Below are 22,430 nucleotides of genomic sequence, written 5' to 3'. Positions count from 1 at the left end.
TCATTACACAAGGCACAGACTCCTCCCTCAACCTGAAAAGACCAAGCCCCGCCTTCTGGAACCTTCCCCTTTACAGCCACCTGCTCCAGGAGGCACTGAGGGAAAGGGAGACGGGCAGAAGGCCAAGCCTGAGCTTTAACGGGGAGATAGACACAGCATCCCAGGTGAGCTGGGAGACAGGTGTGGGGTGGGTGGGCTCAGCTTCGGAAACAAAGAGGATGAAGACAGGAAGGGGAGAGCCCCTCCCTTGGAGATCTTCCCAGCCGCCTACCCAGTCCCCCGGACTGACCCAGTGAGCAGAAAGGCAGCTTCACGAGGAGTGGACAGCACTGGCAAATTGACTCAGCATGAAGCCATCACCAGAAACATCTGCTCCCAGGCCTGCCGCCCTCCAGGCCCCATGCAAAAGCTCCAGCCCTCTGGGTCCCAGAGGTGACCCTTCCCATCCCCCTCCCTCCTCAAGTCCTGGCGGATTACGGGCATAGTTGGGGGGCGGGGGGAGGGCAGACCAAGGAAGCTAGCCCCACGACAGTCCTAGAGACTAACATCTCATTTGACAGGTGACTTCTTCCCTCGCATAGAGGGTAGAGAATGCCAGCCCTGCCGTTCTCCTACCTTTTCCTCTAGTGAATCAAAGTCCTGCCACTCATGAGAGGAAAACGAGAACAAGTTAAAATATAACTACAGAGACCCACAGTAGGCACGGGCACACACTCGTGCGTACTTACAGCTGCACACACACCCTGTCTGCCCGTCTCAGGCCAAGGCCTTTGTGCCCGTTCCTGGCCCATGGTGTGGCTCAGGCCGGGCTGGCTCTCCTCCCTGCCTTGGGGCTCAAATACACAAATGGATGAGGCTGAAGGGGAGGGAAGAACAGGGGTAGAAAGAAGATCTTGGGTCCAGGGTTGAGGCTCTGTCTCTGGTTTCAAAGGCTTAAACCGAGAATCTTTTACCCAGGTCAACTCTTCCCGTTGAACTTTGAACTGTTAGGAAGCAGAGCTGAGGGAGTTGAAGGCATCACATGTTGGCAACTCTGAAGAGTTTGCAGTGGACAAAGGGAGCACAGGACCTGACTGGACCCCCTGGAAGCTGGCAGGGAGCTGAGCAATCAGTCAGTTCAACCCATCATCTTATTTCAAGAGCCTGAGGCCCACGGAAGTAGAGGGACTCAGTAGAGCCCCATAGCAAAGTGGCAGCAATACTGAGACCAGGACCAAGGTCTCTCTCTTTTTTTCTAAATTAACTTATTTGGCTGCACCAGGTCTTAGGGCAGGAGCAGAATGGGGCAACAGGGGATGAGATGGTTGGATAGCATCATCAACTCAATGGACCTGAGTTTGCGCAAGCTCTGGGAGATAGTGAAGGACAGGGAAGCCTGGTGTGCTGCAGTCCATGGGGTCCCAAAGAGTCAGACAAGACCGGGTGACAGAACAACAAAGGTCTTAGCTGTGGAAGGCAGATTCTTCATTGGGGCATGCGAGCTCCTAGTTGGGGCATCCAGGATCTAGTTCCCTGACCAGGGATAGAACTGGGCCCCCTGCATTGGGAGTATGGTGTCTTAACTGCTGGACCATCAGGGAGGTCCCAGGACCAAGGTCTCTTGACTCTCGATCAAACGCTCTTCCTGCTGTTCACTGCACAGGGCATTCTTTGTCACTTCCAAAAGTGGTGTTCCCTCTACCAGAGAGCAGTGGCTCAGACAGTAGAAGTGTCTGCCTGCAATGCGGGAGACCCGGGTTCGATCCCTGGGGCGGGAAGATCCCCTGGAGAAGGAAATGGCAACCCACTCCAGTACTCTTGCCTGGAAAATTCCATGGACAGAGGAGCCTTGTAGGCTACAGTCCATGGGGTCGCAAAGAGTCGGACACAACTGAGTGACTTCATTTCACTTCACTTCCCTCACTCTAGGTGAAGGTTTACTTGCTGGTTCATCCAGCCCTGTTTTAGGCCACGGAGATAGTAATCATAAACTGTAGATCGTAGCCAATAGCGTCATAATAGCAGGTAACATTTATTAAGCCCTTACGGCATGCCAGTCATCTCCCTGCCCCTCGTGACAGACCTATGACACCAGCACTACTGCCATGCCCACTTCACAGATGAGGAAACCGAGGCTCAGAGAAGTTAACCAACTTACTCAAGGTTGCACGTCCAGGAAGTGTTCGCGTAAACCACTTCCCATGCTCTGAACCACTGCAATCCACCGCTTTCATCCTGGTACACTGGTAAACAAATCAATACGATAATTTCGGATACTGATAAGTAGTGTGACAAAATAAAACATGGTGAGAGCTACAGGACGACCTTGACAGTGGCTCTCTCCTGATTTCTAGATCGGGTGTGGTCAGGGAAAGAGTCCACGAAGATGTAGCCACATTTGTACCGAGTCCAGAGGTGTAAGGAGCCCACCAGGCCAGGATCTGAGAGAAGGGCATTGTAAACAAAGGGGACAGTTTGGGCTTCTTCCCAAGGGTGATGGGAAGCCATTGGAGAATTTAAGTAGGAGAGTGACATGTTTGCTGTGCAGTGAGTAGATTATAGGGGGATCCCAGGGAAGAAAAGACCCAACATTTTCAGGAAGTCTGAGGATGAAGGGAGGAGGGGAGATGGGGCAGAACTGGGAATAGAGCAGGGGCATCTGGGACCAGCAATCTCCTTTGCTCCCCACACTTCCAGGGCGCCCCCTCTCTAATATGATGGGTTGTAGTTCAGTCACTCAGTCGTGGCTGACTCTTTGCGACCCCATGGACTCCAGCACACCAGGCTACCCTGCCCTTCACTGTCTCCCGGAGTTTGCTCAAACTCTTGTCCATTGAGTCAATGATAGCATCGAATCATTCTCATAGGGCATGGAAAATAAAGACCCCTGGTCCCCACTGGGGCCATCCATAGCCCTACCACTTCTGCCTCATGGAGTCTAACAGCCTGGGAGAAGGTGAAGTGCCTGGGGTCTGATGGGGACAAGAAGGCAAGGTGTCCAAGGTGGGATTTTTCTTTTTTTGGCCATGCCACACAGCATGCAGGATCTTAACTCCCCAACCAGGGGCTGAACCCACACCCCCTGCAATAGAAGCTCAGAGTCTTAACCAGTGGGCCACAGGGAAGTCCCTTTTTCTTCTTTCTCTCTTTTCTTTGACCAAGGTGAGATTTTTGCTCAAGACTCTCACCAGGAGGTAGATTTCTCCAGGGGTCACACTGCTACCCACTGTCCTCTACCAGGAAAGGGCTGAGTGGGTAAGAATCCCACCCCCCACCCCCAACACAAATCTCCACCCCAGGAGATCCTGTATGCCTTCCCTCGATTGAGGACTTCTTCCTCACATCCCAACACGGGCCTTCTCCACGGTTCTGGACTGGATTACTTGGGGTGGGGAGGAAGGAGGCCACCTGAGTGCACTGAGACATCGAGGAAAAGTCAGTTCCATGGACTCTCCCCCTCCATCCCACCCCCTTCTCTCCCACAAGTCTCCTGCCTCCGCTTGGCCAAGCCCAGACAGGACTCCATCGAGTCTGGAGAGGGAGAGACGGTGGGAGGTGCCGGCAGCTCCCTTGGCTGCTGGCTGAACTCACCTTCTTCCTTCCCTCCCCTCACATTCTAAAGACAGAAGAACGGGAGCAGCATTCCTTCCCACAGCCGCAAGTCCGTTGGCCTGTAGGTACTTGCAAGGCTATTTACCAGTGATCCTCAGGGGCAACAGTCCTTCATCCTCCCCTCCCGTCCCTGAAACCTAAGATCCCCAGTAGGAGGAGGAGCTCATCTCTAAAGATTTGGGGGCGGTGGGGTACTGGGTGGGAGGGCAGATTTTGGACCTTAGACAGTGAGGGACTACTCCAGAGCCCTGGGACCCATTAAACCTCCAGGCTTCTTGGGACCCAGACCTACCACTGCTTGCTCCACCCCAGAACAGTTCCTGGCACATGATGGAGATGTGATGAGAGCCCCAGAACTGAGCCACTATGTACTAGTGTTTTGAGTCCCTGCCTGGCTTCAGGCTAAACTCAGGACTCATGCCTGGAAAAGTCACCGCATTCACACATGGAACACCTACTATGTAACATGTACCTGTGTGTAACTTGCATGTAACATGTTCCTCTGTGAGCAAGACTCCCTTGGATGAATGAAAGTGACAGGACCTTAAACATGACCTTTCTGTCCCTCAGTTTCCCTCTCTAAAAAATGGAAGTGATGTCATCACAACAGTCATTTGTGAGAATCAGGTAGAACAAGACGTAAAAATAGTCCCAGTGGGTGTTTAATAAGGGGTGGGTGGCATTACCAGGGCTGTAAACGTTGGGGTGTGGTGCCCAGCTAACAGGCTCAGGGTAGCAGGGCCGTAGGACTCGGGGCAGGGCACCCCGGGGCTGCTCCCGACTTTCGGGAGAGGCCACCCACTCTCCCGCCAAGGAGCCCAACTTTGCCAGAGCTGCCGGGGGTGGGGAGGGGGCAGGAGGCGCTTGCTGACTTTTCTAGTGAATTCGGTGCTTCCAGCAGACGGTTCCTGGGACTCCTCTCCGGCTCCCAGCTTTGCTCACGCCCACTGCCTCCTCCTCACAGCTAACCTCTGGCTGAGCGAGACGCCGCGTCACAGCCGTCCCTCCCCCGGTCCTCGGGACTCTGCTGCCCCCTAGAGCGGTCGCGGTCGCCAACCCTTGCTCCTTCCCCGACCTCCAAGGCCTGGGGACTCTCTGTCTAGTGGCTCAGTCGCTTCCGGACTCTTTGCGACCCCATGGAGTGCAGTCGACCAGGCTCCTCTGTCCATGGGGATTCTCCCGGCAAGAACACTGGAGTGGGTTGCCATGCCCTCCTCCAGGGGAATCTTCCCAACCTAGGGATCGAACCCAGGTCTCCCGCATTGCGGGCGGATTCTTTACCGTCTGAGCCACCAGGGAAGCATCCCTGAATTTTGCCGCCTTGCAAAATACCCTGCTTTTCCTTGGGGAGCCACCTCTGCGCCCTCGCGTGGCCCGGCAAGAGGGCAAGCTAAGGAGGGAGAGGGGACTTGCGCCTCCACGGCCTCCCCTCGCTCGCGTGGCCTCCCGCGCCTCAACCTCGCGTCAGATCGCCGCGGACTCCCCCCGCCGCTGGTCCCGAGGCGCCAGGTGGACATCCAGCTTAGCCCTCCGCCCGCGACCCCGCGGGCCCCGACCCGGGCCCTCTCCCCGCGGCGGCCCAACCTCGCCCCCGGGAACCCTGGGAGATGTAGTTTTCGGCAGCTCTGGGGGGAGCGGGAGTGGGGGACCGCCGGCCCTAATGCGTGTCCGCGGCCGCCAGGTGCGCGCCCCTGACCCTCGCTGTGGCCCGGCCCAGGAAGGCCGGAGAGGCAGAGCGGTGGGCTGGCTGCGGAGGCGGAGAGTCCAGCGCGGTCTCGTTCGGCGACGAGCCTTGGACGAGCCCCGTAGCATCTGCAACAGTCCGTCTTGCAGGATTTCCAGGGAGAGCGCGGGCTAAGCACCCGGTTCCCAGCGTGTCCTCAATGAACCGGTGCCCATACCTGGTACCGTGACAGGCGGGGCAGAGTCCCCAAAGGCCCTCTGCCCTGAGAAGCGTGTGACCCAGGGCCAGACCCCCCTCCACCGCCACCCCCCACCCCCCCAGCAGGTCCAGAGATCACTCCCACACGTGTCCAGGCTGGAGCCTCAGGCCGCCCTCCCATATCCCACCCAGGTTCCCCTCCTTCACCCACAAACACACTCTACATCTACTCGGAAATATCTGATATTATTTCCCAACATTTTGATAATTCTTTTTACAAATTGAATAAAAGGAGTGGAGGGGAGTGTATGTGGGACCCCCCGGCCAGGCCTCCAGGTCTCGATGAGAGGTGACAGTGTGACAACTTCTCCTCACCCACAACCCCTGGCCCGCTGCTCTAACCTCTCCCATCAACCTTACCTAAGAGTGAGGTGGGGGCTTTCTGAGGATGTGGGGTTCCCCCCTAGAGGGGACTCCGGGCATCCTGTTTCAGACCCTGAACTGGGTCTGGCTGGGGGCCCATGTGGGCCCGGAGGTGGCGCCGGCGCCGTCTCTCCTGCCGGCGGGCCAGCTGCCGCAGCTGTTTCCGAATGGCCCAGAGCACCAGGTACACTTCCCGCAGCATCGCAGCCTCTCGAGACTCCAGGGGGGACCCGGTCTTCATTTGGGAGGCAACTGAGGTAGAACTCACAGATGACTGTGAAAGAGAGAAGATGAGCACAGGTGAACAGCGTGGTCTACGGAGAAACTGCTGGTGAAAACACCTGCAGATAAACAGCAAGGCTTGTTTAATACCTCCTCTTCTGTCAGGTCACAGCTTGGGTACCGCCTCCTCCAGGAAGCCTTCTGGGGCTGTCTCTACTCTGGGGCTTGCCCTGTTACACCACGTTTTATACACGATTTGTTCTGTGGACTCATCTGTTTTCAACACCAGCACGCAAATTCTTGGAAGCCAGGGACCATGTCTGACCTACCTTTGAGTCCCCACTAGAGTTCCATGGAGAAATGAAGGACAGTCTCCAACCCAAAGCTCTCTCCTGACCTCAGGCCTGTATTTCCCACTGCTTCCTAGACATCTCCCTAAAGATGTACTTTGACACCTCAACTTATCCTGTCCCAACGCCCTAAACTCGTCACTCTCTTCCCTAAGTCAGCTCTGCTCCCAGTGAATGGCTCCAGCCTGCTTTGACCTCTATCTGTCCCTCTCCCCTCACCACCACCCAATCAAGCACCTGGCACAACAATTCTACCTCTTAAATATCCCTCCAACCCATTAATCTGTTCTACCTGATGCCTCCCTCCCCATCCAGAGCATTCTTCCCTGCTGACCTGAACTGCAGCACCTCCAGTGGGTCTTCCTGCCTCTCTACTCCTGGCCCCTTCTGACCTCCCTCCACAGGGCACCAGGTGAACTTTTATTTTATTTTTTGACTGCGCTGAGCAGCTTGTGGGATCTTAATTCCCCAACCAGGAACCGAACCTAGGTCTCAGCAGTGAGAGCCCCAAGTCCTAACCACTGGGCTGCCAGTGAATTCCCAAGGTGGACTTTTAAAAATTATTATTAATGTAGTAAAACATTGTTCAAAACCAAAATAAATTGACTTGATGGTGAGCTAGACATTTCCCTTTTTAAACTAAAATTTTGACTTTGAGATAATTGTAGACTCACATGCACTTGTGAGAAATGGATTCCTTATTCTGTTTACAATAGTAAAATATTTTGTAAAGATTTTCCCTTTATTTTCCCTCAATAGTAAAATCTTTCGGATCTCTAGTGCATACGATATTGACATCAATACAATCCACTGATCTGCATTTACTCATATTTCCCCAGTTCTACTTGCACTCATTTGTGTGTTTTTGTGTGTTGGAGTCTACCCAATTTTATATCCTATGTGCAGGTTCATGTATCCAACGACCATAGTGAAGATACAGGAGATTTCCATCCACATAAGGATTCCTCATGTTGCCCTTTTATAAGCAATCCACCTCCCCCAACTCTCCCTCTGTAGCACAGCCCCTGGAAGCCACTAAACCACTAATCAGATCACCATTTTTCTAATTCTGTTATTTCTGGAATGGTATATAATGTAAGTGGAATCATATGATATATATATATATATATATATATAAGCTTTTGGAATTTGTTGTTTTCACTCAGCATAACTCCCTTGAGAGCCATCCAAGTTGTTGTATGTATCAGTATTGTTCCTTTTCATGGCTGAGCAGCATTCCAGGGTAGGGATATAGTGAAGTTTAACCACTCATTCCTTGAAGGACAGGTGGGTTGTTTTGGGCTGTTATGAATCAAGCTGCTATGAACATCAGGTACAGATTTTTGTGTGAACATAAATTTTCATTTATCTGGGATAATGCCCAAGAGTACAATCACCAGGCCATACAATAATTGCATGTTTAGTCTGATAAGAAGTGACCAAACGGTTTTTCCGGAGTGGCCACACCATTTTACATTCCCACCGGCATGAATGAGCAAGGGGGATGCGGAAGGGAAGGGAGGGGCTGTTGGGGACAAAGGGGACATAGTGCTGACCTTCCAGCTGCACATGTGCCAGCCAGACTGCAGGGCGGAGGCCATGAGCATGGAGACGGACTTGATGGCAGCCTGGGGCAGCTGCAACAGTGATCTCCTATGGCGACCTGCCTCCACCGCAGCCCCATCCATGGTGGTCTTGGCTAACAGGCAGGGGTCAGCCACCTTGTGGGACACATCCATCTTGGAGATCTTAGCCTCCTTGGGGGGCTCAACCAACTTGAAAGTCTCAGACACCTTGAAAGCCTTCTCTGCCTTCAACTCATTTTTCTTGGAGTCAGTATGATCCATGATGACTGACTTAGATTTGTGTTTCCAGAAGAAAACCTACGAACCGGACAGGGAGAGAAAGGACAGAAGAGAGGAGGCGGAGCAAGAGAAAACTGTCAGGAGAAGGGAAGGCCCAGAGGGGAAGGGGCAGCGAGTGTCCCGGCCTCCTCCCCAGCTGCCCCATCCCTCACCTCCTCCCTCCCCAGCTTGTCTGGCCACTGGAGGCCAGGAGGGGCAGGACGCCAGGTGAGGAAGTGGGGGGGTTTCTGTGACCTGGAGGTCACTGGCCAGCATCTCCTACCCCAGCATGTCGGGAGAAAGGGGCTCTGAAACTTACCCAGCGGCTAATCTTTTGCCAAATCCATCGGAAGAACCTAATAACCACTGCCATTTCTCCCAATTACATGAGCCCCAAGAAAGGGGCAGAACCAGCATTTAGTTCAGTGGGGACGGGGAGGGGGAGGGGCTGTGGGCCAGTGGCCGCCACCTGAGGGGTCTCTGGGGAACTTCAGGCACAGCAGTGAGGAAAGAAATAGGGAATCCTGGAGGAAAGATCCTCCCAGTGACTCATCCTAGGCCCTTCCTCCCCTCCCTGAGACAGGGAGAGGAGTCAAAAGTGGATGAGAACCCAGAGGGAGAGAGAGTTCTAGACCATTGTGAGAGTCTGCCTGGCCCTGACCCCAACCCCCGAGGCCCTTCCAGGACCCCCCAGAGCCAATCCTGGTGCTCTCAACCCTCCTTCCCCCAAATCCAAGGAAGGGAAACTCACATGAACACCTGGTGCTCCTTGAGCATTTCCCATGTATGATGTCATGTAACCCCTCCCAGCTGCCCTTCAGGTAGGTATTCTTGTCAGGGCCATTTCACCCAGGAGGAAGCTGAGACTCGGGAAAACCAGGAGAGCCTGCCGAAGCCGTAAATCTAGGGAGCCACGGGTTGGGGAGTCCAAACCCCAAGTCAGCCCCCAGGATCCCGCTCTCGGTGACCGCTCTCTCAGTCCCGAATGGCGGCTGCTGCTTCCTCGCTTCCCCACTAGATGGGTCCTTCTCCCCTGCCCCTTCCGCCTGGGACGGGAGCTGAGGCTGTCAGGGAGGGGCCTGCTCACCCGCAAGGCCCCAGCGTCAGCCAGCTGGGGGTGGAGGCCACGGAGGCTGGCCAGGCCTGGCGAGGGCATAGTGTGCCCGGGGAGCCTGGCCCACACCCAGCATTGAGACAAGGGGCCCATTCAGGGCCCCCCGCCCCGCCCCCAAGCCGCCACCCGGATCCAGCCCGCAGAGGGGACACGCTGGGAAGCTGGGGGCGGGGTGAGGGGGGAAGGATCCTGCACAATCACCAAAGGCTCCATTGTTCCCCTGTCCCCCACCAGCACGTGGGCCGACGCCCCCCCCTTCCCCACTCCCTCAGCCTCGCCTCGCCTGCCCCTTCCCAGGACCCAGGCCGTGGGCTCCCTTTTCCTCCCACATCTCCACGCTGAGCCACATTTCCCCTCCCCGGCCCGGGCAAGAGCTTCAGAGAAGCCCACAGCCTCAGTTTTTCCCCCACAAGTGGAAACTGGTGGTGCCGGTCCCCCATCTGGACGCAAGCAACAAGATGCCAACCTCCAGATTCAAGTTTCTTCGGATTTTTTAATTATAATTATTATTTCAATAACAACCTGAATCCCAGAACTTCCAGATACACTGTCCGTCCTCCCTCCCCTGGCAGAGGAGGCAGAGGGTGGGGGGGTGCGCTCCAGGGAACAAGGTGGGGACGGCTGCCAGGGAGCCTCCAACTCCCCCAAGCCATCTATTGATGGGGGTCCCGGAACACTGACGGCTGGGAAAGGAGGAGGGGGGCTCCATCCAACGTCCCGTCCTGATGCATTCCCTCCTCCATCAATGTGCGGGGATGCCCCAGCCCAGTCCCCGGGCATCAAGGAAGGGTGGGGCCAGGCCCCTTCTCAGCCTTCGACTCCCATCCCCAGGGATCAGGGGGCATTAAAGCTGCATAGGAAGGGGGGCAGGCAGCTGGCACAAGGCCTAGCAGCTGTGGTGGCCCCCAAAGGCACATTGTGAGGGAAGGGAGGCTCAGACTGAGGGCCCGTTGGGCGCTGGGGGTCCAAGCCGGGGGACCCCCGAGGAAGGCAGCTGGGCCAGCTGCTCGGGGCTGGCCAGGGCACGCAGCAGTCCATTCTCCTGCTCCAGCGCGGCGTTCCGCTCCGCCAGGTCCCGGATCTGCTCCTTCAGCACCTCCACCTCCTCCCGGACCGCAAACATGAGGTGGGACTTCACCAAGTCCTGGGGGGGGTCCAGGGACAGGCAGAGAAGTGTCAGGGGTCCCAGGCCACCACCCCACCCTCAGCCCCTGCCCGGTGCCTTGAGGAGGTGGGTGTTAAGAGATCCCCCTGCTCCCAGATGACGGGGGGTTGCTGGGGAAGAAGAAGTCAGCCAGGGAAGGGGCAGGGTGTGGGGGATGGGGGTGGGTAAGGACGCTGGACAGAGGCAAGGTCAGGGCTCAAAGACAGAGATGGTGGCCAGGAGTAGGCTAGGAACCAAGGTATGTCAAGGGTTCAGGTGGAGACAAGAAGGGGTAGAGGATCCAAGGGAACCCAGCTGGGAGCAAGTCGAGCAGCTGGGAGTCAGTATCCCTGATAACGGAGGGGATGGAGCTTTGGGGCTGGGGCCTGGGCATCTGCACGCGAACTGGGACCTGCTAGGATCAAGATGGCTTCTCTTACCATGGCTTGTTCGATCTTGTTGTCAATGCCAACCAGGCTTCCGGAGCCACTGGAGAGACACAGGGAGATGAGAGGTGAGAAGGAACAGGGGCCAGGCCAGGTGTCTGGACACCCCAGCCCACTGTCTTCCAGGTGCTTCCTCGGTGTGGGCTCTGGCCTCCTCCATGAGCCCCATTTGCCGCAGCCTCCCACCCAGACCCCTGCCTGTACCTGTGACAGTAGAGAATCAGGGACAGGAGGGTTTTGTCCATCCCCCGGCGGGGTGAGGGCCGCTGCCCAGGCCCCCCTAGGCCCCGGTGGGGTGGGGGTCCAGATGCCCCTCGGATGGGGGACGCTCCCCGAGGGGAGCAAGGAGAAGAGACACAGCCCCTTTTCCGGGGAGGTGCCGGAGCCATCCCCACCACTCGGGTCTCATAGGAGGACACCAGGGACTTGACAGACACCCCTGGCTGGGCCATGCCCGAGGGGGAACAGTCCTCAGGCCTCCCCAGAGGGAGAGGGCTGCAGCAGAAGGACCGCCTGGGGGGCTCAAAGCCCCCCGGGCAGAGCAGAGTCTGGCTGGTGCCAGGCAGGCAGAAAGGAGACAGTGCCTAGGGGGTGCTGGCGTGAAAGATATACACCACCCCCCAGGGCAAAGCCTGGCTGCTATTGGCTCCTCGGGGACACGGGGACCCCCTCCCGCCGGCTCCATGGTGGGCGGGAATTCCCAGACACGGTCAGTGCCAGTGTCCCCTTCTCACGCTGGCACCAATCCCGGCGCGGAGGGGAGGGGGCCGGCTGAGGACAGTCAGCTGGTGGGCCGAGTCGGGGGAGGGGCTGCGGGGCCAGAAGCCTGGGTCAGGGAGGGCTGTGAAGGGTGTGAAGGGGGAGCCTGGCCCTGGGAGGCCTCTTCCCACCTCTGACCCTATCCTGCCCCCTCCAGGTGAACACTGGCCTCCCTCAAGGCCTCAGCTGCTCTCGGCTGGGAGGTGAGAGAGGGAGTGGAGGTGATGGGGTGAGGGGCGTCTCTGATGTGTGTGTGATCTCCCTTGGACTAGAAGCACCTCCCTGAAGCACTAAGGCCACATCAGGGGTGGCCCCTGGGGCCCAGCCAGAGGGTGCCCCACACCTCCTACAGTGAGGGTGAGGAGGAATGGGAAAGATTACCATAGCAACAGAAAGAGCCTGAAAGACAAGTACCAGCCTATGGACCCGGAATCTGGGTCTGCTATCTGGGATCTCCGAGGGAGCGAGAGCTTAAGAAGAGGTGGGAAGGGGATGGAGGTGGGATCCTGGGGAAGAGGCGCAGGTGCTTTGAAGATTCCTGGGAGCGGATGGCAGGGAGGGGAGAGCAGGTCTAGCTGCAGTTTATTAAGTGGCCACCAGAGGTCGACTCAAGCCTGGCTCAATGGTCCCCAGGGCCAGGCTCTGGGTCCCAGAATCTGGCTCTCCCCCAAGCTGGTCTCGCCATGGCCCAGGGCCTGAGCTGTCCTTTGCGCCCTGTCCTCTCCTCAAAGGCTCCCTCTCCTCACCCCGTGGCTCACCACCCGCCCCGTCAGGCTTCTGCCTCAGCCGCCTCAGCCCTGAGACCAGCCCTCCACCCCAGGACCGCAGGAGCCCCGATCCTGCCCTCTGGCCCCCAGCTCCGCCCCTCTCAGGGCAAGGTGGCCCCAATACCCCCATATGCTGACTGCCTCGCCCCTGTGTTCCCTCGTCAAGCCCTCTCTCCTGGTTGTCAGTTCCAACTTGCTTCCCCGTGGGGGGAATTAGCACTCAACCCAAGGTGACCCGTGCATGGGGCCCTGCAGCCAGGGAGAGCGCACGAGGGCACTGGGAATTTTCCACTTCCCATCCAAGGTCTGGGTGCAGAAGCCGCTGACAGGTGGAGTAACCAACAGGGTGAACCAGGCCTGCGAGGGCAGGATAGGATGAGGGAGGGGAAGGACACCTAGGACACGCGGAGTTTTCGGGGAGAGGACAAGATTAAGAGCCGAGGAAGGGCCAGCCGGCTGGAGCATCTAAGCTTCGAGGTGTTTCAAACCAAGACACCTGGGTGGAGACTGGGCCACCGGAGAACCCCCACCCCCACCAGCACACACAGACACTCAGAGACCAAAGTGGCGCAGCTCCGCCGGAATAGGAACACTGGCCTTGCTTGGCGGACACTCGGTAAAGATGCCAAGTAAGTTGTTCCTTCTTGCCAGAAATAAAGGAAAAATACAACAATAAACATTTGTTGGCTGATAGATGATTATCTCCTGTGTGTCTAGTGCTGGAGAGGTTTTGACAGCACTTTCCACTGGCACTTTCTAACATTAGCATTTCAAGGGACCAGGACTCTGGCAAACCAAGCCCTCCCTTTGAGAACCCCAGAGTGAGGGACCGCTGGCACTGTGCTGGAATTCCTGATCAGGGTCTGGAGTGGGAAGTTTGAAGTTGATTGGATGGGCTCAGGCTTCACCACAAGCCCCTCAAGCAACTTTGTGTGAGTCAGAATAAAATCTTTCAAGACGCTTATCGCCATCTTCTCGAAAACTGTCATGACTTCAAGCGTGAGTGGCGCCCCCTGGAGTTGTGCAGCACATAACAGGGGACTCTGGCCCTGCGGGACTCTCAGGTCCTGGGGCAAGAACAGCGGTAGAGGCTAGTCCTCCTTTTTGAAGGTCAAACGAAACAGCCTCAAACTGAGGATTGGAGGAAGAAACTGGACATCTAGGAGAGTGGCGGTGGGGGGTGGTTTCCGATGCTGAGGACAAAGGCCAACCCTGCTTCCTCAACGTGTTTTGAGGAGCCCCCAGGGGCTAGGCCAGAGGCCAATGAAGTGGCATCCAGCTGCCCTGTCTATACTCCCTCCCAGATCTGTGGTGCCTCTGGGGTGGGGCCAGGCCAGGGAGCGGAGGATGGCTCCTCGCCCGGATTGGGAGAGCCGTCTCTGCCTCTGTCCTGGAGAGAAAGTGCATCCCAGAGATGGCTGTCTCCGCCTCTCCTCTTGGGACATAGGCATTTCAGTAGGAGAGTGGAGAGAAAGTGGCTTTGGGGGCCGACCCAGGCTCCGACAGCAGGCCTGCCACTTACTAGCGGGGTGACTTTGTACAAGTTTCTAAAACCTTCCTCCTCCAAGTCTCGGTTTTCTTCATCTAGAAAGAGGGATCATGGAGTTGCTCTTAGAATTATGTGAGATAAGAAGTAGCATCTGACCCCAAGGAAGCAGTAGATAAACAAATGCACCATTTCTTTCCTGAGTTCCTAGAATTTATTCCTTGTAATACTCAGATCCCCCATGCTGGCCATCTACCCAACCATCCACCTATCCCCTCATCCATCCATCCATCCATTTATTCAAGTACTTTTCAACCTCCAGGCCCTGTTGGAGGCCGGAAGGTTCTTGCAACTCAGGAGCACGTGAACAGTTTGATTTCACCATGCACCCTCTATTCTCCCATCCCCAGATTTCTAGAATGGTCAGGCACCCCCAACTCCCCACCTGGGATTCAGGCACTTAATATGCCAGCCCACTCTCCCTAATCAAAAGGGAGGTCCCATGCCACTCATATACCCTGTTCTGCCAGCTCCAGGCACACCAGAGAAATGAGGTGGGGGCTACACGCCCCATTCCAGGGGGCCAAGGAGGTAGCCCAACCCAAACCCGCTGGCCCAGCAGGGTGGAGCAGGAGGGGCTGGGCTGGGCCTGAGCCCCAGAGGCTTGGAGCTCAGCAGGGTAAAGTGGAGGCTGGGAGGCAGACCGGTCAGACTCGGTCAGACTGGGGTGTCTGAGGGGGTGGGACAGTGGGAGGAAGGGAGGGAGGAACAGCCCAAAAGAATAGAGCTCAGGAGGCTTCTGGAAGCAGAACTTGCTAAGAGAAAGTAGGAGGCTGGCCTCTGAAATCGACAGAGGTGGAGGAGGGGAGGGAACCCTTCATGCCAGCAAACCTCCCAAGTGGGAGTGGGAGGGGGAGCGGGTAGGAAGCACAGAGAATAGCATCCACGGGGGCAGGTAACTCTCCCGCCGACCTCGCCCCTCACTCATTCCCTAGAGCAGGGAACCCAGAGGCGGCTCGGCCCACCCCTGCTCTGTCCCTCATTCTCCAGGTGCCCCCAGCAGGCCCCTCACCCCTCCATCCCACTGGCTATCACCCCTTCTCTTTCCTCTCTGCCCCCACCTCAAACACTCAGTCCCTGATTCAAGGGAAAGGGGGCACCACTTGAGTCCAAGTCAGGAAGGAGAGACTCCCCTCTGGAACAAGTCCCCCGGCACCCACAATGCCCTGCCCCTTGGTGGCCTCCAAACAGGAAGTCCCTCCCCCCAAGGGCTTCAAACAGGAAGTCCCACTCCTCCCTCCAGAATGAAAGTGGCGGCTCCCTGGCCCCTCTCCTGGGCTCCTGTCAGTCCACAGCCAGAAGGCAGCCGCTTGACCACCTGCCTCGCCACTTCGTCCCTCCCCTTTCGGTTTGCTGACATTCCTGTGTTGAAACCTGGCCCTTGAAACAGGAAGTTCTGCCCACCGTGCCATGAACGGGACACCCTCTCCTGAAGGGCAAACCCCAGCAGATCCTGCTCTCCTATGCCTTCCCTGTGACCGACAGCCAGCCTCTCCATGGCTCGGGCTTGGCCTTGGCCTCTGGGAAGGGTTCAGAGCCCAGGGTGATCCTAGTGCAGAGAAGAGAAACTTAGGCCCTGCTTTCGTGGTACCAGAGGTCCCGGGACCCTAAAGTAGTCTGCATGGAGTTTGAGGATGTCACCTCCACAGCCAGGAGCCCCACTGCCCTTGGGAGGGAGGGGGGGAAACAGGGAGGAGACCGACTCCCCATTCTGGTCTCCTGCACAGTTGCCAGTAAATTCTTGGGGTTGGCCAGATGATCGCTAAATCTGCAAGAGCTCTGGAATTTGACAACAATGACTCCCTTCAAACTCAAAAAAAAAGTCTACAATTTGACAGTCTTAAGCCAGGGAGTCCCACCCAGCTCTCTCCACAGAGAGGGGAGTAGGTCTCAAATCAGCTTTGCCCAGTTTCATGCCCAGGCCGGGCTTCTCTGTTTAAGAAGTCCTCTCCGAGTTCAAGCTGGGGGGAAGTTCACCTATCAGGCAGTTTCCCTGCAGTTATCCCAGGTGCTGGGTGTGGGGGGAGCCGGAGCCCACCTACCTATCATCATCGCTGTCCAGGTGGCCACTGATGGCCAGCATGGATCGGGCTAAGCTGAGGCTCTGGGCAGCCGCTGTTCCAAAGGGGTCTGGAGACTTGTGAACCAGACTGGCATCGGGGAAGAAGTAGAGGGCTGGGGAGCTGGGGCGAGAGTCGACCGGGGGCACCTGGAGACAGACAGGTAGGAACCGTCACAGTGAGCAAGAGAAAGGATCCAGCCACCTTACAACTTGCCTAGTAGTCTTCCTCCCTCCCCAGCTCTCCCCACACATCCCCTCTGTCTTCTGAGGACACAGGCGTCCTTCCCCCACAGACCTCCTTTCCCCCTGTCTCTGGGGAAGGCACTGGGCAGGTACTAGAGGCAAGGGAAACAGGGACCATGCTGAGGGCTGGATTGACTGGCTTCCAAAAAGTGGCTCATGGGGTATCACAGAGGGGCTCTGGTCTACCCTCCAGTATCTTTCCCCAACCTAAGCCAGGACCGCTAGTCAGAGGCTAGTCAGAGAGTGTGCCTTCTGTCACCTGACTTCTTAAGGCGACTCAAACATCACTTCCTCAGAGGGGCATTTCTGCATCCTTTGACTCGTGAGTTCCACTAAACTGTTCTTTTTTTTTTAGTAGTCCCTACTATTATCTGGAATAAAAGTATTTTTGCCTCTCTGCTGCTGGAAGGTTAGCTCCAGAGGGCAGAGTTTATAGTTTGTTCAATAGCTATTTGCAGAATGAATGAATCCTCAGAAACTGGTCCTCTGCCTCCTCCCCGCTCACCCCTCCTCTGCCCATTTTAGTCTCTCCTCTCAGACTTCTAGGGACTCAGGTGAAGTCCTGCTCCTGAGCTTGGCTCTCGGGGGCTGGTGGGGGGAGAAGTTGCAGAGACGGATGGAGGTGGAGCCCGGGCGGGGACCTACACAGCCCAACAGGCGCTAGAGGTGGCTGCAAAAGGGCGGGGGCCACAGGAACAAGACGCCTCTGTGAGGCCCCAGGAGGCCCAGCTTCTCGGAAAAGTCAAGAACAGACAGTCCAAGGTGGTTGGCCGGGCTAAACAGAGGAAGGGGGCCCAGGTGGTGCCCCCCGGCCCTCCTTCAGGCCCCTGTTAGAAGCAACCCAGGGAGAAGAGGCATGGGGGGAGTGGAGATGGGAGACAGACTTGGGGGCAGGGAAACAGCAGCACGGATACCCGCACACAGGAAGAGATCAGGGTGTGGGGGAAGGAAAGGGGGCTGGGGGCGCAGAGGGGAGAGGGGCAGGGTCTGCGGGCCCTGGGGACGCTCAGGCAGGGCTTAAGGATAGAGCGAGCCGAGACTAGGGGCAAAGGGGGCTTGCTTTGGAAGCGTGTGGGGAGAGGGACCAGTAAAGGACACACATATTCTCCCTTGGGGTAGGAACTAAATGAAAGAACTCAAGAAAAATGGGGGGGGTAGCATGAGAGATGTGAGTTTGAGGCCAGGAGGGGGTGGGGGGAGCCAGTCCTGACCGGTCCTGACAAGGCCCAGACACACAGTCTCAGGTTATTTTTATACTGTGGTTTGTGCCCAAGGCCAAGAAGGGGAAAAGTTCTCATCCTCACACTCCCTGCCTTTCGTCCTGCGTCCAAGGTGTTATTTTCTCCTTCAGGACAGATGCATCCAACACCCCCTGGCTGCCCACCCCCTCCCACCCCCAAGGACCCAGGCATCCTGCCTCCCAGCCCAGACTTGTTCCTCTTTTGGAGGCAGCAAGCAGAATGAGCAAAGGATTGAGCCCTTTCTCGGCCGCCTCCCACCTCTCTCCTGCTCCACAGTGGCCGCCCCCAGGGATTGATCCTGGAGAGGCTCAGACACGGGAAATGGAGACAGACAGCTGGGGGCAGAAAGGACAAACCAGCCCAAGTCCCACCCTTGTAACGGGTTCCCTCACCCCCACCCAATTCTCCATGTCTTGGGACGAAGCTAGAGATGGGGCTGGGAGGGTGGCTCGTGAAAAGAAAGAAGATCCCCTTCCCCAACTAGAGAGGGGACTGCAGAGGAGAGATTTACAGTGGAGTGCCTACTTTTTCTCTTCTCCCCCAAATTCAGCAGCTCCCAGAGGCCCAACTACCCCAGCCCTGCCTGGGGCCTCCACCCTCAAAGCCTGAAGAAGTGAGATCAAGACAGAAGGTGAAGGCCGAAGTCAGGAGGCCACATCTCCACGACAGACAGAACTGGGCTACGTGGAGATGACGCTCAGGTCAAAGGCAACACATGGAAGGCCAAAGAGAAAGAAAGGACAGAACGTGGGGAAGAGGGAGCCTAAGAGAGAAAACAAGGGCCACGTAAGGAGCAGGAATGGGCTTCCAAGAGAGATGGCAGGAAGAAAAAAGACGGGCAGTCTGATCTGACAGACAGGTGACTGGGGAGCAGGCAGAGGTCAGTGTGGAATTGGGGGCCAAGCACTGACCCTCAGGTGTCTGCCCAAACCCTGGAACCCAGCTCTTACCTGTCCCATCTCCTCTGGAGCAACCAACTCCATCCTCAGCCGCAGGGCTCCATCCTTCACACGGGACAGTGGAGGGGTCCCTGCTCCTGCTGCCGCCGTGGAGCCTCCTGCCTCGGCTTCTACCCTCAAGGTGGGCAGGGGCGTGGCAGCCCGGGAAGGGCCCGCACTATCCCCTGTCCCAGGCTCTGGGGGGCGCTGCTGGGGTGGGGAGGCCGACAGCGGAGGTGTTTCCACCTTGGCCTTGCCGGGCACTGCCAGCTGGCCCAGTCCCCCCGTGAAGGAGCGGGCCTGAGGTCCAGGGGAGGTGGGGGGCGGGCGGAGCCAGGAGGTGGGGACCTGAGACAGGCCTGGCTGTGGGGTAGGGGTGCCCAGGCCCAAGCTGGCCAGCTCCAACCTGGAATCCAAAGATCTGCCCCCATTGCCCCCTGAGGCCCCTCGAATACCCTCCAGGAGCCGGCCAAAGCTAGGGGGCTCCAGGTCTCTCTCGTAAACATCCACACACGTCCAACGGCCTCGGCGATAAGGCTCTCCCAGGCCTTGGGGCAGCTTCACCACCCGGAAACGGGAGGCGGGGGCCCCAGGCGGCGGGGAGCCATTCCGGGGGGTGCTCTTGCCCCCTGGCTCGGGGTTGGGCTCCCCATTGGGCAGGCGGGGTGGGGGCCCGGTGGGGGCCGGGGCTGGTAGCCCAGCGGGGGTGGGGGCTGATGGCCCGGTAGGGGCCGGTGGCCCAGCGGGGGCCGGCAGGGCAGGGGCATCTGAACCCCCGGGGCTCCCTGGGCCCTCGTAGTCCAAGGTGACGCTGGTGATTTGGAAACTACTCTTCTTCTTGCCCCCACTCATGGTCCCTGGGGCTCAGGACTGGGCCAAGGTGGGCAGGGAGCTGGTGGTGGCTCTTTAAGGGGCTCAGGCACCCCTGGAGCAGGGGGGCCACATGGCGGGGACATCAGGGCCCCTGCGGATGTCTGAGTCCGACATGGCAGGAGGGCCTTGTGGGAACTGGGGGTGCCTAGTTGGTGAAGGGAGAACAGGGTAGGGGAGGCGGCGGGAGTGGGGGGGCAGGGGCAGGTTTTTCCTGCTGCTGTCGTTGCTGAACTCCAGAGCTGAGTTTGCAAACTAGAAAGAGAAGGAGAGAGAGAGAGAGAGAGAGTGTGTTTGTGTGTGTGTGTGTGTGTATGTGAGAAAGCAGTGGGCAGGCCACCTCTGGGGCTTCCTCTCTGGGGAGCAGAATGGAGGAGGAAGGGGAAACCGCCAGACACCCAAAGACAAAGACAGAAATGACAGAGACCCGAGCAGAGGGAACAGAAAAGACAGAGAACCCGAGCAGATCCGGGCGGGAGCAGAGAGCAGGAAGAGGCAGCCCAGACCCAAAGTCGGGCATTTCTCCCTGGGATTCAAACTCGTGCGAACCCAAGTTGTTGCAAGAGCAAGAGCTCCAAGGTCTGGGTGAGTAGGGGTGAAGCTGCTCCTCAGCCCGGCCAGGCCGCGGGGAGGCCTGTGCTGGGCATCCGAGTCGCCCCCACCCAGGACCCGCCCCCCAGCCCCCGGCACCCCAGCTCCCCCATCCCCCGGGCAGTCTCTGCCCCGGTGCCCCGCCCAGCCTAGAACCCTACCTCTCGACGGCGGCCACCGAGCTGGGCCGAGGGTCCCGGCCGCCTAAGGTGTGGGGCTGTCCCTTCCCTGGAGCCTCCTTGGCCCCAGCAGCTCGGGGTAGGGGTGGGGGGGGGGCGCACAGGCGGCGATCAGAGGCTGTCAGGTTCTCTTCGGGGGCCGCACCTCGCCCCGCAAGGCATCTCCGCGGAAAGTTTGCTATCCAGAAAAGAAGGAACTCCCGCCTCCTTGGCGGAGCTCAGGCGCGGCCTCTGAGGTCCCCAGGCTCGGCCGACTGAAGCGAGAGGGGGGCGGCTCAGCCCCCTCCCCCCGATCCCGCAGGTGCTGCCGCCTCGGTGGTCGTCGCGGCGACGGGCCCTCCCAAGTCTCCTCCCGCGTGGCACCGATGGGTCTCTCTCCGCTCCTCTCGGTCTTTCTCTTTCTGGGCTGTTGACAACCCCCACACCAGGAAGTCCTGCCTCCTCGGGCCTGCTGACTGCTCCTCTCCTCCTCCTCCTTCCCCTCTTCCTCCCCTTCCTCCGCCCTCTCTCGCTCCTGGGGCTCCTGGCCAGCTGGCCCGGGGCCAGGTCTGCCACCGCCGCTGCTGGTGCAGTTGCCGCTGCCGCTGCTGCGGGGGCCCCGGGACAGGCTGCCTTAACCCCACACCTGCTGGGCCCCAGCCCAGCACTTCCTCGGAGGGAGGGGCCGCGGAGGGCGGAGAAAAAGGGGGAGGAGTTTGCGGGGAAGCCAGGGATTCCCTTACTTGTAGGCACTTGCTGCCATTGGCCTACGAACGCGCGCAGGAGTGGGGAGGAACTTAACCAGGGTTCCGCCGGGTGCCTGCCACCCCATCAGCGCCCAGTAAATGGTTATGGTGCTGCTGCAGCTGCTATTGTCATATCTTCGCTGGCTTTCACAGTAACCGAACGAGAGAGATACCGTTTTTCTCCCGTTCTTATTTTTTCAAGTAGATCTTTGTGGCGATTTTCAAACATGCCTCTACGTAGAGAGAACGATAAAAGGAACTCCTAAAGGACCCGAGATGCAGTTTCAACAATTGTCAGCTCACAGCCGACCTTGTTTCCTCTATATCCTCAAAATCTTTCGTGGTATTGTGCTGGAGGATTTGAATCAAACCCCAAACATTGCCCAAGTTCCTCTTGTTAAATGTGGATATGGAGACCCAGGAGATTCAGAAAGGCTGTCAGTGGTAGCGCAGGGACAGTTCTCACTCAGGTGTGTCCTTGTCTGGCTCCCTAGATAGGGAGACACCACGAAGACGCGCTAAGGAAGGTGCTGACTTGCATTTTCTCTACCAACCGCTGTTAACACACCAGCACCCATACAGATGTGCCCGCCTGGAGGAGGAACCTGGCTGGCCACAAACCCGGACCCTTTCCCTCACCCCCACCTCTCACCCTTCCCATCCCCTGCTCACTAAGGAGAATCCACGCACACTCATTAAGCGCCTACTGTGTGCTTGACAGGACTGAGCCACTAACACTTTCACTTTCATATGCTTGGCAGCATTCTGAGGGGAACTGTTTTAGCAAAAGCAGGGTTTAATGACCACATCTGCTGTCAATCCCAGGTTCGTCATTTGGAACTCTTTCCAAGCATATTAAAATTCTCCATATTTGTCCATTTCACATAATTAGCTCATGGATTCTCAAAACAGCCCAGGGCAGACATGGGGTGGGTTTTGAGCTCCAGTGTCTAAGCTGAGGAAACTGAGGCTTGGGTTACTTGCCCAAGGCGTCAGAGCTAGCATTTGATGCCATTGAGACTAGCTGACCCGTCCTTCCTTCCTCAGGTTAGCTCATGGAAATTTTTAATCACCCTTTAAGCAAAAACAAAACAAACCCCCTTCCTCCCGGTTTATATATTTCTTCTTTATGTCTTTGTTAACATCCATCTGCACTCCTCTCTCTCTTCATGGCAACAACGGCTACCACAGCCAGATCCCGTAGCCAGATCCCGAGGCCTCCCAAGTGATGAGGTCCAGGAAGCAGCCTCCCACACAACCCCTCACCCTACTCTCTCCCCTCTGGCAAAATTCACAACACAGCCCCGCGACTCCGCCCCCAGAGCCTCCTTCCTTCCGTGATGACTGGCTACAAACTATTCAAACTTATCTTTGAATCCTCCCCTTCCCACCAACTCAGACACTCGGCATCAACTTGGGCTCCTCCGTGTCTGCAGTCCCAGGGACATTGATGGTCTTTGTGTAAATGTTTGTTGAGTGAATAGATAAAAGTT

At 57.5% G+C, this 22,430-nt stretch overlaps 1 protein-coding gene across 3 annotated transcripts; it reads right to left on the bottom strand.

The window, feature by feature from the left end:
• Positions 1-5,700: 5,700 nt before the first annotated feature.
• LOC122701818 (uncharacterized protein C7orf61 homolog) lies at positions 5,701-20,872 on the bottom strand. 3 transcript variants are annotated; one of them, XM_043915157.1, is made up of 6 exons: positions 20,195-20,872; positions 18,585-19,697; positions 16,131-16,297; positions 11,011-11,059; positions 8,025-8,351; positions 5,701-6,170 (listed from the first exon to the last, which is right to left on the bottom strand). In XM_043915157.1, the coding sequence occupies exons 2-6, from the start codon at positions 19,422-19,424 to the stop codon at positions 5,937-5,939; spliced, it is 1,617 nt and encodes a 538-aa protein (XP_043771092.1). In that variant the 5' UTR covers positions 19,425-19,697; positions 20,195-20,872; the 3' UTR covers positions 5,701-5,936. The 3 variants fall into 3 exon arrangements, with proteins under 3 accessions (XP_043771092.1, XP_043771094.1, XP_043771091.1); XM_043915156.1 differs by lacking the exons at positions 5,701-6,170; positions 8,025-8,351 and adding an exon at positions 9,900-10,570; XM_043915159.1 differs by lacking the exons at positions 11,011-11,059; positions 16,131-16,297; positions 18,585-19,697; positions 20,195-20,872 and adding an exon at positions 8,632-8,700.
• Positions 20,873-22,430: the final 1,558 nt, after the last annotated feature.

Source organism: Cervus elaphus, chromosome 10 (assembly GCF_910594005.1).
Source record: "Cervus elaphus chromosome 10, mCerEla1.1, whole genome shotgun sequence".
In the NCBI taxonomy this organism is placed as follows: domain Eukaryota; kingdom Metazoa; phylum Chordata; class Mammalia; order Artiodactyla; family Cervidae; genus Cervus; species Cervus elaphus.
The sequence above is the reverse complement of the archived record's forward strand: the minus strand, read 5'-3'. Positions and strand labels throughout refer to the sequence as shown.

Bases quoted from the DNA above. Each gene is read 5' to 3' on its own strand.
- LOC122701818 (XM_043915157.1), bottom strand. From the start codon at position 19,424: ATGAGTGGGGGCAAGAAGAAGAGTAGTTTCCAAATCACCAGCGTCACC. The intron at 16,298-18,584 runs GTAAGAGCTGGG...GTCTGTCTCCAG, and splicing joins CTCCAGAGGAGATGGGACAG to GTGCCCCCGGTCGACTCTCG. The intron at 6,171-8,024 runs GTCAGCACTATG...TCTCTTTCACAG, and splicing joins GGCACATGTGCAGCTGGAAG to TCATCTGTGAGTTCTACCTC.